The following is a 16,713-nucleotide window of genomic DNA, read 5'->3' on the forward strand; positions in this document are numbered from 1 at the left end:
ACAAGTCTTCGAGGTTCGCACGCGCTGAAGATGGTCCCTGAAGCAACGACACTGCATCCAATAGCGTTGTTTGAGCAGCTGAGCTCGCCACCGTCCATGTGTACGTCGCCAAGTTGCAAAGACCCAGTTTAAATTCTAACTCCTAACATTACACCTAGGTACCTAACTATAGCCCCCAAAAGACCCAAAATACATGTCGCCAGCGTAGCCTGCTATCTCATGCGGCGGTAGCGACATTTCCGTTCCAACTCAGTTTAGCGGTGTACATGGGACGCGTGAGGGGGTTCGAGTTGGTGGTCGCATGGAAGACAGCCCAGGAGCCGTCGGGAGAAGGCGTCATGCCACCGGGGGCAGTCAGGCCATCGTTGCCGGTGACAAGCAGCGGCGCAGCGGCCTTGGTGTATGGGCCCTTGACGGACGACGCAGTCGCGTAGCTGACGTCGTAGAGGTCGGTGTTGTAGCAGTTCGAGGAGAAGAACAGGGCATAGCTAGGTGAAATTTCGATGCCGTCGTCAGTTTGTTGCCCGTGAGCTCTGTACAACAGGATCGCTTACAATCCGTCCCTGTAGATAATCTTGGGCGCCTCGATGAGCGGACCGTCGTACTGGCCGCGGTCGAGGATCTGGATGGGTGAGCCGATGGGCGTGACACCGTCGCCCTGCAGCTGCTGGAGCATGATGGGCGTCGAGTGGCTTCCGTCGCCGTTTCCGCACGATCCGCCACCGCCGAGGTTGTTGCCGTCAACCTTGTACGCGACGTAGCGCGTGCCGTCGGTGTCCTGGAAGCCGGAGGGGTCGATGGCGCCTCCACCGGAGGTGTTGCAGTCGATGGGCTGAGCCTGGGGGCTGAAGGGCCCGAGAGGGTTCGTCGAGGTGGCAGCGCCAACGCAGTGAGTGCCCTGCGAGGGAGACTCGGCAGCGTAGTCTAGAGGTATGTGTCACTGTCAAGCGCGATGATCAAATGTGACGTGCTTATACTTACACATGACGAAGGTGCCGTCACCGCGGTCGATCACGTCGGGTGCCCATGTCAGCCCGTTGTTGCCGACGGCCCATGACCCAACGTTGGGGAGGGCATCCTGGGCGTGAACGGACCAGGTGTTGCCACCATCAGAGGAGGAAGCGACCTGGATGTTGTATCCATTGCCATTGGTGCCGTACGCGTACCTACGAAAGGGACATAACGTGAAGATTTACTCATTTGCGCTATACAGCCGCACGTACGTCCCGCTACCAGTGATGAGGAGACCAGGGTCAGGAAAGTTGGAGTTGATGACGGGTCCAGAAACCGAAGCTGCGGCGAAGGACGCGTGAGCGACACCGGCGGCGAGAATGAGAGCGCGCTGCATTGACGAAGATGAGAAGGTGTGAGGGTGCGTTGACCCTTTCCTGTGCTTATCCTCGACGTTCTTATACCTTCTCCCTCTGGCCGCAGAACCTCGTCAGTCATCCTAGTGGTGTAACATGTCGACAGTCTCATGACGATACCCGCAAGGGCGAGCTCGTAAACCATCGCATGGCTGCCTAGGGTGGCTTGGTCAGTTGACCTTGAGGTGTAGTGCCAATGGCTATCCTCACCACGCGTAATGGGTCTCATGCTGACAGGGTCACCATCGTTGTATTGAACATCGAACGCAGTCAAACGTTACCCAAGACATTCGTGACCGTCAGTGATTGGGTAGTTGGGTCGGAGTATCGAAATGTTTAACATAGAGATCATGCTCGCCGGATACTCTCTTGAGCTTGGCACTTGAGCGCGAAGTTGACTTTGTGGCAAATTGACTGAACAGCCACAATTCTTCCCCAGAATAGATATTCTCAGGTTCCAGGAGTAGCAGCCAGCGATTCCTCTGACATGCCTTGCATCCTTTCGCAATCGCGAGGCCGAGTTCGATCATATGCTCGCATGGTCGTCGCGCGAGGTGAACTACCGGTCAAGGCTAGAAGTGCAGACACTCTGACTTCGTGCCCCTGAAAGCGCGAAAGTGCAAGGCACCTTCTCAGTCGTGCCTCGATGCCAGCAAGCCCTCTGGCTTCGCAGTCAACCCGTCTAAAAAGATCCGGTGCGGGGAAATGTTATCAGCTCAGCAGATGTGGGCTGCTGACAATATCTCAAGACCTTCGCAAGTGATAACCTTCAAGTTTGCATATGTCTGACTTGAGTTCAGGTCACTTCGTTCTTCAAATTCCTGCATCAACCTGACTTGATAGATTGATCTCGCGGAATTAATGTGCCATGGGGCATGGGTATTAGGTCACATGTCCGTTCGCATGGCACGTCTCGCAATTTCTCACGAATGGAAGTCGGTTCCTGGCAAAACCACTACATGCAACGGCGTGCGGTGAGCTTTGTCGCGTCTTGTTCTTCGGACTCTTCGCGCCTTGGAAACATCGCAACCAGAGTGACAAAAAGCGGCGGTTACTACAGCCAAGTAGCGAGAGCACTGCCAAGGTTGAGTCTCTCATTTCTGAGCGAGTTCTGTCATATCCTCAGATTATTCGAAACGGTCCATACTAACACCCATCTCATCGCAGCTACCCGACACATGTACCTTTCGGACAAACCCGCCCCACTCTAAATATAACAACGAAAGGACACATTGACGCGTGCTTGTTTCAGAACGTTAAAGAAGTAGAGCTGGGTCAGAAAACGCCTCCGATTTTACCGATTATTTTACATCAAAAAGTCACAGCTTTATCATACTGTACAATTTTTAGTTAATGACGAAACGTTTGTTCCGAGTCAAAGCTTCACTTCATCCCACTTCACAAGTCCCTCCTCAATCGCCTTGATTTCTGTTCACGGCCCCCAGATCAGCTAACATCTCAGAATCATAACAAGAAAGATACTTACGGAGAGCGAGATGCAGACTATGGAACCTCGACAGCGCCAAATTACCCACCCCGAACCACATGTTCTCCTGCCCGCACGGGCGCCAGATGCCACTCAAATTTCCCTCGTTATCCAAGCCCCACACTTTATGCACCTTCGATGCGACCTCTGGAGGGCAGATGTCGTGCATCACGTCGCGCGGGTCACCGTACCTATACAATTCGCCCCGATCATTTATCAGGTTCATCAGCTGTAACAAGGAGAGGGTGAGGCATACCCGGTCCCATAGACGATAATGTCAGCCTCGAGCTCTGTCCCGTCCTCCAGCTTGAGCCCCTTCTCAGTGTAACCCGCGATCTCGCTCCCATTCTTGAGCTTGATCTCACCGCTGATGATGTGCTTGCTCGTGCCCGTGTCTATAACCAAAACGACGCCAGCGTTCACGAATTTAGGGAGAGTATTCAAAAAAGTGCACGAGGGAATCGTACCGAGATAATAGCCACCCGCACGCTCGAATAGGAGTGGGAACAATCCTGCATCCATCGGACCCATGTTCGTCTTGAAGCCGACCTTGTTCAGACCCTCAATAAGCTCCCTGATAACAATCATCAGCTGTGCTTTCCTCGTCCCATAAAGAGTGTCGACGTACTTGTCGACGTTGTTCATGAGATAAGGTGTCACGCGTTGCTGGAGCCTTACAAGCGGCGGGTAAGGGAACGCTTCACCAAGTACGTCTGCGAGCTCTACGGGATAGCCCTCCTTGTACGATGCTGAAAGCGTGAATTAGCATGATACAAGGCAGGCGCTGGTGATAGAACGCATATTGCATACCAAGAACCATGCGGACCACGTTGCTGCTGACGACAAGCGTCGAAGAGCGCTGATACATTGTGACGTTCACACTGTGATTAAGGAAATCCTGGGCGACGTCGTGTCCTGAATGTCGATCTCATTTAAGCTCCAATCACAAAGGCCATCGTGCAAGTAAACCACGCACCCGAGTTGCATGCACCAACGACGACAGCCTTCTTGCCGACGTAGTTTGCAGCAGAAGTGAAGTTGGTTGAATGAGTAATCTCGCCTTTGAACTTGTCCTACGCATGTATGAGAGTCCACGTTGAGCTCCACACGTTTATTGCATACCTGGCCCGGGACGCTCGGAAGCTTGGGCTTGCCTGAAAAGCCCGTCGCGAACACGAGATGCTTCGCGTTCAGCACGCGCTTTTCAGACTCGCTACCCCTCGTGACCTCAATGGTCCACGTCTTCTTGGAGTCGTCCCAGGCTGTGCTGTTGATCAGGGACGACGTCCAAACGGGCAGCTCAAGCATGTCGGCGTAGTCCTCGAGCCAGTCGGCGAGCTAGATGTACAACGTTGTGATGTTACTGAGGATAAAGGCGTTGGTAACGGGCGCGGAACGACGTACCTTGCCTGCGGGGCTGAATACAGGCCAGGTAGCAGGGAATCTGCAAAACATTAGCACACTGTTTGGACCATAATGAGGATGAGACTCACGGTAAGTATGGCATGGTGTTATACCCTGGAGAATGAATGAGACCAGAACCTCCGTTGAAGAGCTTAGGACTTACAGACGGTATCATGCAAGCAGAGTGCTTTGTATCTGTTCCTCCACTGAAGCGAAGATTGAATTCCGCATGCGACAGCATTAGGGTTATGCGGACAACTCACCGAATCCCCAACACGTCCATTCTTCTCTATCACCAGCGCGCGGACACCCAGATATTTCAAGCGTGCCGCGATCTCTAGCCCAGTATGACCCGCGCCAACGATGACTATGGTTGGGTCATTGTTCTTGAATTCGCTCTCGGCCGCGCGCTTTGCTTCCCAGGTGCCGTGTGCTGCCTTTTGGTTACGCAACTCACCGACCTGGTCATCCCGAATATCAGCCCGCAATGAAGATACCAGCCCAATATTCTGAAACGCGCCTGCTCCGGGTAGTCCTTCAATCCATCCAAATGCGTTAAAAGCATGTATGCCTTCCACTCTCCTCCCTTCGTCGGCACGAGGTTCACAATTGCCGTTCCTTTGCCCACGTTTGTCTCAAAGGTGAACAGCAGCCTGAGAAGAACGAGGTCCGGGAACATGCGCTGCACCTCCGGCTTCCGCAGGTCATCCTCGATCAGCTTCACGTTGTTGAGGCCGCCAACAGGGGCGAGCCGCGCATCGAGCAGGCGCTTGATGCTCGCGTGCCCGCCAAAGGTGCGAAAGTCCCATGTAAGCGCGAGGACGTCCTTCCAGAATCCATCCTCGATGAAAAGGTTTGCGACGGCATCAGAGGGGCTGGATGAGGCGAGTGCGGTGGTGAATTGGTTGAGCCATGCTTGCGCGATGGACGAAGCAGAGACGCCATCGCCTGGATCGGAGACGCCGAGGCGGTCGAGCGTGGGAAGCTGGTGTGTCGCGAGGTCTGTCATGACGGTCTTGGGCTCTGACAATGACGAGCTCAGTACTCGACTCTGTAGGAGATGTAGAGTGAGGGGAAGGAAGAATACGGCTGCGAGTTTTTATCACAGATCACCTGAACTCCTGTCAAAAGTAGACATGCGATCTCCGGACACCGTGTCTCCACTCTCTTCCCCTTCGCGAAGCCTAGTGGCCGCGACATGCATTATTCAGCGAGGTAACATACCGAGACTTGCAGCGATACCACCGACATACCCGCCCAAGTTATGAGCACAGCATGATGCACGTTTCACTTCACATTCTTTCCGATGACAGTAGGGGCGATCACGAGTCGGGGACAGTATGATCTGCGCGGTGATTAAGGCTTCGCTTTTACGGTCTGGGGTCACCATGTCGAATAGTTGGACAGACATATGTTTGTTCATGATGCATGGGAACCAAATTTGTGGTCTTGGTCACGAAAAGAAAGATAAGCGGATAATCAAGTCCACCATAGCACGTCAGGATTGACGTCGATGTCAACACACAGGCTCGTATACTTAGTCTCTCATATAGGTAGACCTTTATAGATTGCGGAAGGTGGTCATTCCTTATAATACCGCGAACTGGAAAATCGACTGCAGCATAGCGCGTCGACGAGCTTAAGCTTCCTCCATCGTCACCGGCACCTGAGGCGCCAATCAGTAGTATATGCTGCACGTTTCTGCGTGTAAGCATGTAGCTGATCGAGCTCGAGAAATGCATGATGACATACCCAAAGAGCTGTGACCATCTAACTATAGCAGTGTAAGAAAAGAATGGCGCGCCAAGTCCGATTGGCACGCCATTTCGGTGGCTAGCCACTGGCACGCCAATGGCACGCCAATTGGCGTGGGTTGTGGCAGTGCCGCCATTGCCCGTTATGGCAGGTAGCGTGAGACGCGGCGGCGCGGCGAGAACCAGTCCTGCCTGGTCAGGGGCTAGTGTTATTCTTGTTATCTGAGCTATGTAAAGGCTGCTGGGGCCGCAAACAAGCTTCGAGGAGGGGACAGAGGGTCGAGTTTAATATATCTAAAGTTCCTGTGTCGCCTTTCTGACCCCTGGACCCATTCTTTCCCTCGTCTTTCCCTCTCACTGTATCAAACTTCATTATGTCCTCAGGCTCTGGTGGTGCTTGGTATCGATCCCTTTTCACGGAAAACAAGACTCAGGGTGGTGTAGCCAACCCAGGCACTCAGCCGAGGAGCCAGAGAGTGAAATCTGTCTGCAATATGTGCCTTCAAGACCGCATCAAGAAGGAACAAGAGGCAGATTCCAAGGCAGGGCGTGTTCCTCATTCTTCTGATGTTATTACAGATGCTGGTACGTGACCCAGATTATTGTAACTGTATTCCTGTTTATCATGATTTATGCAGTCTGGGCTTGGGAGCCGAGGCAGCCCACTAGTTTGCTTACACTGGGAACGGCACGGCCATGGATACAAGGGCGTACAGAAAACTGGCTAAATCATCTTAAGGTATGTGTACCATAATCTATCGATATTCATGATTAAAGTACTTTAAGGCGTGTACACTCCAGCCACCCAGCATCCGCAGGGACGCAGCTGAGGTGCAGGCAAGGGGAAAGCACGTGGCCACCGAGGTAGAGGCAAGCAATATTTATTTTCCCTCGGAATCCTCCACATCCCCATCCTTTGCTATGCCCACACCACATTCTGTTATGCTTCCGGGCAATCTACTTCATGCTACACCATCTCCCATGTCCATGCTTCCCCTTCAATCACTTCCTTCTTCGTCTGCCAGCCCCAGCCCCCACTCGAGTGTTGCGCCTTCACCCGCCCCACGCTCTGCTACTCCTTCAGCAATATCCGTCGTTATCCCGCCGTCTAAGCGGCAGCGAGTCCTTTCACGCTCTGCCAGCTCCCCCGCTCTTGCTCCTTGGTCTTCTATTGATCAGGACGTGCTTGGAAGTCACCTTGCTTGTATCACTGCTTCGTGTGGATTCCCGCAAAGCTGGGTGGAAAATCCGGCGGTGCAGGCCTTTTTCGAGCAATACTTTCCTACAGCCACTCCGATTTCGAGCTACTGTCTCACCCACACGTATATCCCCCGCCTCCTTGATGGTTACAGGCAGACTGCTATGCAAAGGTCTGCGGGCGAGCTGGTAACTCTACAGACTGATGGCTGGACTGGTATTAACTCCCGTCATCTTGTTGCGTTTATGATGACAACCTCGCCAAACCGTGATGTGAGTTTTAATTTTCTTTTGGTCCATTATTCTTATGTTATCCTTATTTTATCCTTATTCAGGTTCACACTGTTGCGGTGAAGGATGTGTCATCTGACCGTCGCACTGCTGCACACCTCAAAAATCTCATTATCGATGTTATAGGTAAGGTGAAGGCAGAGTGGCAGGCAACAGTTGTTGCCGTCACATCTGACGCTTCGGGGGAGTCGAGAGCTGCAAGGAAACAGTTGCTAGAGCAGTTTCCTTCGCTGGTAACACCCGACTGTTATGCTCATCAGGTATGATTTATTATTACATGATATATCCTCTAATCTGTGTTTTTGCAGATAAACCTTGTTGTCGGAGATTATCTCAAGGCCAACAATGCACCAACATATCTTTCTTATACCAAGAAAGCGACTGAGCTGATCACTTGGCTCCGGAACCACTCTCAGGTCATGGCTCTCCTCCAGCGTATTCAGGAGCAACTTAACCAGACGCGTGCAGCTCCGGAGAGGATTTTGTCTGTTATCAGAGCTGTTCTCACTCGTTGGACTGCTCACTATCTTGCTTTTCGTCGGCTTCTCAGACTCAGGTCTCCCTTGTTTCAGCTCGCAGAACAATCTTCAGGGTGGATGCCGACACAGGGTGCTGCGAAGGCAAAAGCTCAGGAGATGGTGAACCTGATTAAGGATAACAAACTGTGGGAGGTCTTAGAGGCGTGAGTCATTTATTCAAGTTCAATTAACTTGCTCATTTTTTTCTAGAATGAAAATGCAGATGGAACCCCTTGCGTATGCTGCCAACTTCTCGCAGACTACTCATACCCGCCTTGATGAAATTCTTCTCGTTTTTGGCTATCTTCACTTCAAGTATACCGACATGCTCTTCCAGGCAATCGGTGATGGTGAGCAGTCTAGTCTTTTGGGCTCGGTCATCGAGAGCCTGGAGAGACGCTGGGCAAAATGTGACCAGCAGGTTTTTATCGCTGCTGTCATTCTCAACCCCATCTATAAGCTGACACCCTTTGCTAAATCTCCATCATTCCTCCCTGCCAATATCTTCGAGCTTATGTGCCTACTCTATGAGCGCTTCTTTGGTTCAACAGCTCCTGCTAGCCTCTATGACGAGCTCGACAACTACTTGTTTGGTACTGGTGTTTATGCCGGTTTAGCACGATCAGCTGCCCATGCTCAGGCTGATGCTTTGGCAAAGGTATGTATTTATTCAAATATTTGATTAATCTTCTAATTATATAATAGGGGACTCGCCCAGACCCACTCAAAATTCTCCGAGGCTTTATGCATCCAGGACTCCCTGTATCTCCTTTGTTACAGCTAGCCATGCGCTTGTTTGCAATCTGTGCAAACTCGGCATCCTGCGAGCGTTTATTCAGCATCTTTGGTCTTATTTTGACCAAACTGCGCTCGAGGCTTGGGCTTACTAATATGCTCAATTTTGCAGAGCTCCGACTCCACCTGCGCGATGAGTATCTGGCTACAGGCAAAAGCACTGAACGCCTTCGGCGCAAGCGCAAAGTCATTGACGACACTGTTCACGAATCACTACCTGCACAGTCCGATGACACCCAGGATTCGTCTTCAGAGCCAGCAGAGGACCTGGAGAATACGCTCGAGTCAATCAGGAGGGCATTTGAGGTGCAACTTCAGGAAGATGAAGACAATGCCCCTATTTCCACTGAATCTACACAGATGCACAGCCGCATTGAGCTTGTGGCCCTTTTCGACTTCGACAACAGGGGTTGGATGGATTTACTGACTAAGGCTGGGGAGAAGGGACTCGAGGAGGAGGAGGAATTTTATGATTTGGCTGTTGAGCAGGAGAAACACATCGATGATGACAGGATTGACGACATGTTGGCCTCGGCAATGTAATGTAGTGATGTAGGTAACCAATCAGAACGCATTTTATGATGACTAATTTGGTGGTGCCTGGTTGCAAACCGATGGCGCGCCAATGGCGCGCCAAATGGCGGCCATTGGCGGCTCCATGTAAAACCATTGGCAAGCCACCGAAACTCCAATCACTGGTCGGCCGTGTTCGGCTTGTGTTTGTCCCTCATGCATCCGACGCCTCGGCTCCAAAGATACTGACGCCCACTATATCTATCATGGACGTGGCGATGTAATGTCAAGCAGGGTGTAAAGTCCGCAGATATTAGTGAATTATGCGGCAGACAAGAACCAGGTCAGAGGAATGCTATTGGTGAGACAAGCTTCAAGGCAGTACCGCGTCCACTTCGATTCATGCTATGGAAAGATGCAGCACGTATTATACAGCAAGTTACTAATGTGAAGCGTTTGATAAGCCCGCGCATTACAGCAAGTTACTCATATCAAGTTCCGCCAGAATGGTACATAAAGGTCGCGGAAGGCTGCATGTAATATATCGTGTCGCCGCGTTCCCACCGGTACCACATCAAGCATACTATTCCTCACTCCAATTGTGTTACTAGTCGTCCCCAGCTACTGCTGAAATTTAGGCCACCTATCCTCTCAATTTTCTCCAGCCATAGGAGCATCGATCCTTATGGCGGCATCCGAGCTGCAATCCGAAATTGGCCCTTTTCGCTCCCCTCCTCGTTTTGCTGAGCGTCCTATTCCTATTGTGGCGAGTAATGTTCTAAGGCACGCACGCAACGTTCGAGTGTAAGTGGAGTTCTATAGCTATGGAAGTTCATGATTCCAATTCGGCTGATTTGATCTGTAGAACCGTCAACAGACATCCTAACGAAAGCCTGCCTATACCTGCAAGAACGACGGAGATTGATAAGTAAAAACGTCAGTGACCATCATCGCATTGACCAACATCACACAGCAAGGAGCTTCGTCAATGTCTAGACCGCGGAAACTCCGGTATTGTGTGGGAGGAGCGGATACATCCGGGAGGAGCATTATACTTCTACGCTAAAAGCACTGCTAATCTGGTGCGGAGTTGTCTACCAAATGACGAGCTTTATAGGTAACGCTCAGCCTCTTTAGACGGTGTATACAGACGCATATCTGTTTGACACTGAAGTCAGGCAGCATGTGAGCTTCCATGTTACTGCACTGGGACAAAGGCGCCATAGAGAAATGCAAAGACTCGAAGACGATGTGGAGCTCGTTATCGAGAAGATTTCGGAAAGTACTCACGAGTACGGTTACTACTATGTTTATCCTCAAAACCGCATCCTTTTTTGGCTCGATGATCATGAGCTGGAGAACGACTTGAAGGGAGTTAAGTCCACTGGACACATCAGTCCGTACAACACCCTTAAAGCACGCTTTCTGATCATGTGTCATTAACGTCTTATATCCGTCAGAGTACGCGTTAGAGGCCGAATATTGGTGATTCTACTTAAATATGTGTGAGCAATATAATATTTCTGGCTATGTTCTCTCGCTAAATTTATCCTAGACAGTTCGTAAAAACACTCAACTACTTTTCAGGACTCATTGCGAGCTCTTTCCGCACGCGAGGGCTGTGCAACGCCAACTCGTTAATGAGCTAAAAGGGATCTCCCTCCACGCAATTACAGGTTTGGCCACAGTATCAGTTCACAAAAGCCAGATATTAAGTCATCAACGCTTCAGAAATCCTCACCTCAAGAACGCCACTTTCTCCATTTTCTCTTGAAGAACTCAACAATATTTGTGAGGTACTAGAGCGTATTTGCTTTGAAGATCAAGCAGATGCGCTACAATGCCCCTACACAATGTGCATCATATGTACGTATCTTCAGCCTCGAGTTATTGTGAACAAGCTTATGGTGAAGGACAACCAAGCGCAATATTTCAGACTATTTGGTCAGTATAACATATAGCTCACGTTTATTTGTGGTTTTTTTGCTCACCTTTGCACGGCGCGAACGTTTAATAGCAAGAAACAAATTCGTCAACTTTCACGGACAGAAAGGTGCTCGGCTGCGAGTAAACGAGTCAATCTATGATCGACGGGCTCCGCGACGTTCTCGTCTACTTCTAATTGCAAACATCTTACTATTTTATGCGCCTAGCATTCATATGAAGAGCTTGCGAGATGTTCTAGTGGATGGCCTTGTCAACCAGATTCCATGGAGGCATTTTATCATCACACTCAATCGCGAGTGGCAAGACTACACTTTATACGTACGCCGTCCAGGTGTACTCGCACATTTCACTTGTCTCTGACGGTCACAACAGTCAACAATCATCCTGACCGCTAACATCGCCTTCCTGGCGCTCCCAAATGTAACCTCTCAGAGTGACCCTAACGGCCAATCGTGGGCTCAGATTTTTAGTTTCGGGTCCACAGTCACTAGCTTGGGATCCATGATATTGAGCTTGTTAATGATTAGACAGAACCGTATTAAGGGACAGGAGAAGGCTGAGGAAGCAGTAAGTCCTGTACCTCCACTTTAGTGGCTTCCGACGCCTGACAATGTTATCCCTGTTCCATTCCATGATCCGGCACTCACAGAAAGCATTTCTCGAGAACATGGCGGGTTCAGTTCTTGGTGTGGATGTAGTCGCGGTTCTGTACAGTGTTCCATTTGGTCTATTGGTGTGGAGGTGAGTTCATCACATACTTGCCTTGCGATAGACGGGCTAGGAGACTCAAGGATGAAAACAGTGTCATATTTTTCCTCCTGGGGGTCTGCGCTATTACTCTGTTTGGTACGAGTGCCACAACTCGGATGCTAGTGGGAATTATCCTCTTCCTAACGCTAGCGACGGTAGCTACCATAGTTAGTTTCTCTGTCGAGTCGCCTCAGTAGAGGAGCGCAATCTACCGTGCTCAGTGGATACACAGAAACATGTATTTTGCATGAAGGGAACTTTCGGGAAATCTTATACATGACAATGTAGTCGGTACGCCAACATTAATCCCGAGCAACAGCCACGATGAAGTGACGGGGGCGTTGGGTGGAATTCGTTGGTGATGCCGTATAAGATGTCAGCATCTATTGTACCCGCTTGGACTCGCTGCACGCTGTATGACAGCATCCCTTGCATATTGATAAGCTGCATCGCCCGACAACTAATTACCGGAATATACAAGAAGAATGGTGGGATTTGTGGGCGAGCAATCCTTGGTCGGTTTCTTGGTCGTACATGATACCGTAAGGACAGGGAGATGAAGTTTTGAATATGGATGAACGGATCCTGAATTCAGTCTAAAATGCAAAGAAAGATATAGTGGCATGACGAGAGCGGAAGAGGGGGGAGGTCAGGTTCCGTGTTTTAGAATATGGGGTTGCCAGTCTTCCGGCGACATATACAGGCACTCTCGCCCCGGCCGTGGACAAATAGGAGGTAGCCCGAAGGAAATCCGTGAATATTTCGACGAAGATGCAGCATACAAACTCTGGTTCCAGAAGGATCATAACGTGTACAGCAAGTAGATGAGTACATACAGGGCAAGCGATACCCAAGTAAGTACGTTCTGTACAAGTCACCGTTGCCAATTGTGGGAGTAAGATGTACAAGAAGACACTTCCGCCGCGTGCAGCTCCAAGGATGAGTACCAAAACCTGCGGTACATAGCTAATAAGTATGTAGATAAAGCCCAAGATAAAGCCCAAGATAAAGCCCAAGATATAATGAAGAGATTCTGAGGTATAACATTGAGAATGAAACCCTGTGAGAGTGTCGTGAGTAAGTATAGACAGACAGTGCGAGAGCCCGCTCGTAAACGTGAGTAGCTAAAACACTAGTATGTCTACCAAAAATCCCCGTGTAACATAAAACCCTGAAAGAAAAGCATGCATGGACGACGAGATAACCTTGAACCGATCATTAAGATAGTGATGATGCAATTATAGACACACGCGCTCGAGGATTCTCCCCCAACGAGACCTCTCTGGAACCCATTCATAATCCACAGTCGGGCTATCCACAGGGATATCCACAGGGCCGTCAACTTGGCCACAGTCCATAGAGCTGCTGTGTTGTGGGATCGCCAAGTTGGTGCCCCTCGTGTTTGCGGCGTTCATGCCTGGCATTCTTCGGGTTACCCTCTTGCGTACCCATTTACTAGTTGCCAAAATTATTGTATCCTTAATTGGCGTGAGCGTGCTAGATTCCACGGACATTTTGACCCTAAGGATAGCTCACCTGTATGCGGATACGGGTGTTCAAAAACACCCGTGTGCGACACCTTTGATGAACCGAAGGCTGGGGCGGGGGATACTCATGTGGTGCGTCGGAGGTTTCGCTTTCGATTTGCAGATTTGAGAGTGGATTATTGATTACCGCACGTGGCAGTTTGGCAATTCCTGGAGCGCCTAACAGCCCGTCTCTGGTTGCTGCGTCTGAGGGCTCGCCCTCGGTCGGTACAGTTGGAGACGTGACCTTGGGTGGTGTAAGTCGCAAAGCACCGGACAGCTCCACCCCGTCCACGGAGACTTCTCTCGGTGACTGAACTGGAGCTGAGAGTCGCTTTCCATTGAATGTCACAGCATGGAAGGTGCGGTTCTAAACGGTCCAAGATGTATAAATATCGAGTAGCAGTGGCAATGGGGGGCAGTTACGTACAGCAATCTTCTTGGGCGCCTTAAACCTCCTCGTGTCCCTAGAGGGGCCTCTCTCACGCTTTCGTGCTGGGTGTAGGTCATTTTCGATCGTGTGCTGTTGCGACATATGGCGTCTCTTGCAAGGCACAGCTGAACGCTGCCGTATTGGTACAAATGAGATACTTGGTCAACACCATTTCTGAACTGGACACACCTCTAGAAAAGAGTCGATAGAAACATTCGCTGATCTGATAGGGGAGGTTGGGGATTTGATTGGAAGTGTGTACCGGCACGCCTCTCGAGCAGCTGCAAGAGTGATCTCCTAGTACTCAACGTAAGCCATGCGATTAATCATATACGGACATAGTAGGGCTCACTGCTTCTTCCCCCTTGTTGATCCTCCACACGGTGACCACGGTATCGTGCCCAGCTGAGGCTACAAATTTACCATTCTGAGAGTACGCAATATGAAGAGTTGAGGTGGGTTGAGTGAATGGGCCGGCAACAACCTGGCGGGTCTTAACGTCCCAAATCACCATCACTCCACGCCTTGATACACCAGTCAGTCTATCACCATCCGCGGCAAACATCAAAGAACAGATGTCGTCTGAAATCTCAGCCGCATACAAAGTAGCGGCTTTGGTCCCTGTAACCGCGTCGAGTAGTATCACTGCTGACTTAACACCCACAGCTAGATAAATCCCGTCGGGAGACGCCTTGATGCCAGAGATGGTGTATCCTGTTTGCTTGACGAGAGTTTCTCTTTCAACAGGGAGAGTGCTGAGGCAGGTTACTGTGCCCGTCATAGAAGCCACCCACATACGCAGGCCGTCTTGCGAAAAAGTGGAGTACAGAGGACCTTCATCAGCAACAAAGCCTCTGATGCTCACGCAGTCAAACGGGTTAGCATGAAGCTTCCAGATTCTTGCCTCGCTCATAGACGCAACACAGAGGTATTCGCCACTAGGCGAGAACTCGAGCGAGTTGAGCGGGCTGGGGAAATTGAAAGTTCTTGATGACGCCATTTCTGAGAAAGCAGTACGACTAATAAGAAACTAACACTTGGGCTCATATCAAAATTTACACGTACTTTCTGTGTATGCTGTAGAAGCCCCAGAATGCTCGCTATCGGAGTGAATGGAACGCCGCGCAGAAGGAAGCGCCATGTTGTTTCGAACTCTAGCGGTGCTGTTGGTGAGGAACAGGTGCCTTGTTTCTAATCTTAGAGGAGCTGTGGAATTCTGCCCTGATCGAGCCGTATCCGGCGGTGTCCTGTCCGCATGCAGACGCAATCGAGGTGAGTTGGGCAAGGTCAAGTTTTGAGACGAGGTATTGCCAGGCAAAGGAAGGTATTGAGAAGAGGTATCGCTGGTAGAGAGGTAGGACAGATATGAAGCAGCATCAGGCGAAGAAAGATATTGAGATGAGACATTGTTGGTCGAGGAGAGGGACTGAAATGAGCTGTTGTCAGGCGAGGGAAGGGGCTGAGAAGGGGCGTTGTGAGGCCAAAGGAGATACTGAGTCAATATACTGTCTGGCCAGGGAAGGGACTGAGATGATGGGTCTTCTGGAAGAGATTGGAACGAATCATTGTCGGGTGAGGGCGGGTATTGAGGCGGGTCATCATCAAGCGATGGAAGGGATTGAAACGAGCCGCTGTCGGGCGAAGAAAGGGATTCAGACGAGGTATCGTCGGGCGAGGGAAGGGATTGAAACGAGTCATTATCAGGTGAGAGAAGGAGCTGAGAAGGATTGTCTTCGGGCCGGATGAGGGATGGAGACGAAGTTATGATCTCGGGCCTGGAAAGGGACTCGGACGAGATATCGTCGGCCCAAGGACTCAACTGGGACGAGTTATCGTCGGGAGAGGGAAGAGATCTAGATGATGAATCATCGGACGATGGATGGGCTTGATTCAGAGAAGAGGAATACTCAGACGAAGGAAGGGAATGAGACGAGGTATTGTGGTGAACGCTGTGAGTAACCAGACGCAGCCTGGCATGCGGCATGGTGGAGAAGTGAGCAGCTGGCAACGTCAACATCGCTAATATAAGTGAAGGCGTCCAGCGGGAACCCATACCCAGTGGTGAAGCACCCGAAAGGCGTGTCTGACCCTCTGCCGAGGTAAATGTGCGAGGCGCGTTTTGGGGTATGATCCGAGCATTGCTCCGTGAGAACTTGGTGAGAGCTGTCTTCTGAACGCGTCGACACCGGTCCTTGCTGCGTCTTGATAGAGCTGAAGCAACAATAACGCGATTTCGAGGGCGTACCCGACGAGAATTCCGGGTTCTTTGACCCATATCTATACCAGGGCTCACCCCACTAGCAGATCTCGAGATCTTTCGTGAGTCGATGTGATTTTTCTCTCAGCCTAACTTGCTGTAGACATCACAGTGCCCCCAGCTTCGGATCGGAGACCCTTCGGCCACGGGTCTTGCCCACATTCAAGAGCCATCGCACACATATTCAAGACTATCCTCGAGGCGCGAGCTCAGTTTTGGTCAATCTTGTTTCTTTCTTCTGTTTGGTTAGAGATAATGTAATGTAATGACTGACACGCAGCGTCGAGCATTGCCACCTGGGCTCCTTGCCCCTGTCCTCCTCCACTTGCCGTCATCGATTATCTTTCTACCTACGTTGCGTTGATGGATGCAACCTGGCACCTTGTACATTGGCGTCTCAAGGATATGGCCCTAGTAACGTAAGTCGATCTTGCCATTTTCAAAGTGCAAAATGTCTGTCGCTGGAATCTGCTTA

The 16,713-nt window shown here is 50.6% G+C and overlaps 4 protein-coding genes across 4 annotated transcripts; 1 reads left to right on the top strand and 3 right to left on the bottom strand.

Moving 5' to 3' along the window:
• Window positions 1-217: 217 nt before the first annotated feature.
• Window positions 218-1,348, bottom strand: CONPUDRAFT_72016 (glycoside hydrolase family 43 protein; the record flags this gene model as incomplete). The annotated part of the gene is made up of 4 exons (XM_007768289.1): window positions 218-533; window positions 555-924; window positions 982-1,166; window positions 1,224-1,348. The coding sequence occupies 4 exons, from the start codon at window positions 1,346-1,348 to the stop codon at window positions 218-220; spliced, it is 996 nt and encodes a 331-aa protein (XP_007766479.1).
• A 1,288-nt stretch (window positions 1,349-2,636) lies between these two features.
• On the bottom strand, window positions 2,637-5,317 carry CONPUDRAFT_122061 (FAD/NAD(P)-binding domain-containing protein). The gene is made up of 13 exons (XM_007769031.1): window positions 4,778-5,317; window positions 4,521-4,718; window positions 4,421-4,463; window positions 4,347-4,371; window positions 4,258-4,297; window positions 3,976-4,191; window positions 3,830-3,926; window positions 3,664-3,768; window positions 3,482-3,602; window positions 3,321-3,427; window positions 3,110-3,248; window positions 2,854-3,044; window positions 2,637-2,795 (listed from the first exon to the last, which is right to left on the bottom strand). The coding sequence occupies exons 1-13, from the start codon at window positions 5,264-5,266 to the stop codon at window positions 2,743-2,745; spliced, it is 1,824 nt and encodes a 607-aa protein (XP_007767221.1). The 5' UTR covers window positions 5,267-5,317; the 3' UTR covers window positions 2,637-2,742.
• A 1,681-nt stretch (window positions 5,318-6,998) lies between these two features.
• CONPUDRAFT_53313 (uncharacterized protein) lies at window positions 6,999-7,765 on the top strand (the record flags this gene model as incomplete). The annotated part of the gene is made up of 2 exons (XM_007768213.1): window positions 6,999-7,481; window positions 7,544-7,765. 2 exons carry the CDS (start codon window positions 6,999-7,001, stop codon window positions 7,763-7,765), a joined length of 705 nt encoding a protein of 234 aa, XP_007766403.1.
• A 5,212-nt stretch (window positions 7,766-12,977) lies between these two features.
• Window positions 12,978-15,965, bottom strand: CONPUDRAFT_164414 (uncharacterized protein; the record flags this gene model as incomplete). Its single annotated transcript, XM_007769032.1, has 6 exons — window positions 12,978-13,500; window positions 13,559-13,918; window positions 13,979-14,113; window positions 14,171-14,278; window positions 14,334-14,983; window positions 15,047-15,965. 6 exons carry the CDS (start codon window positions 15,963-15,965, stop codon window positions 13,261-13,263), a joined length of 2,412 nt encoding a protein of 803 aa, XP_007767222.1. The 3' UTR covers window positions 12,978-13,260.
• Between the last annotated feature and the right edge of the window lie 748 nt (window positions 15,966-16,713).

This window comes from Coniophora puteana (genome assembly GCF_000271625.1).
Source record: "Coniophora puteana RWD-64-598 SS2 unplaced genomic scaffold CONPUscaffold_4, whole genome shotgun sequence".
NCBI classification, from domain to species: domain Eukaryota; kingdom Fungi; phylum Basidiomycota; class Agaricomycetes; order Boletales; family Coniophoraceae; genus Coniophora; species Coniophora puteana.

Coding starts and splice junctions, on each gene's coding strand:
- CONPUDRAFT_122061 (XM_007769031.1), bottom strand. CDS start 5,266: ATGACAGACCTCGCGACACACCAGCTTCCCACGCTCGACCGCCTCGGC. Junction 3,603..3,663: donor CGTGGTCCGCATGGTTCTTG/GTATGCAATATG, acceptor TCACGCTTTCAG/CATCGTACAAGGAGGGCTAT. Junction 3,045..3,109: donor ATTATCGTCTATGGGACCGG/GTATGCCTCACC, acceptor CGAATTGTATAG/GTACGGTGACCCGCGCGACG.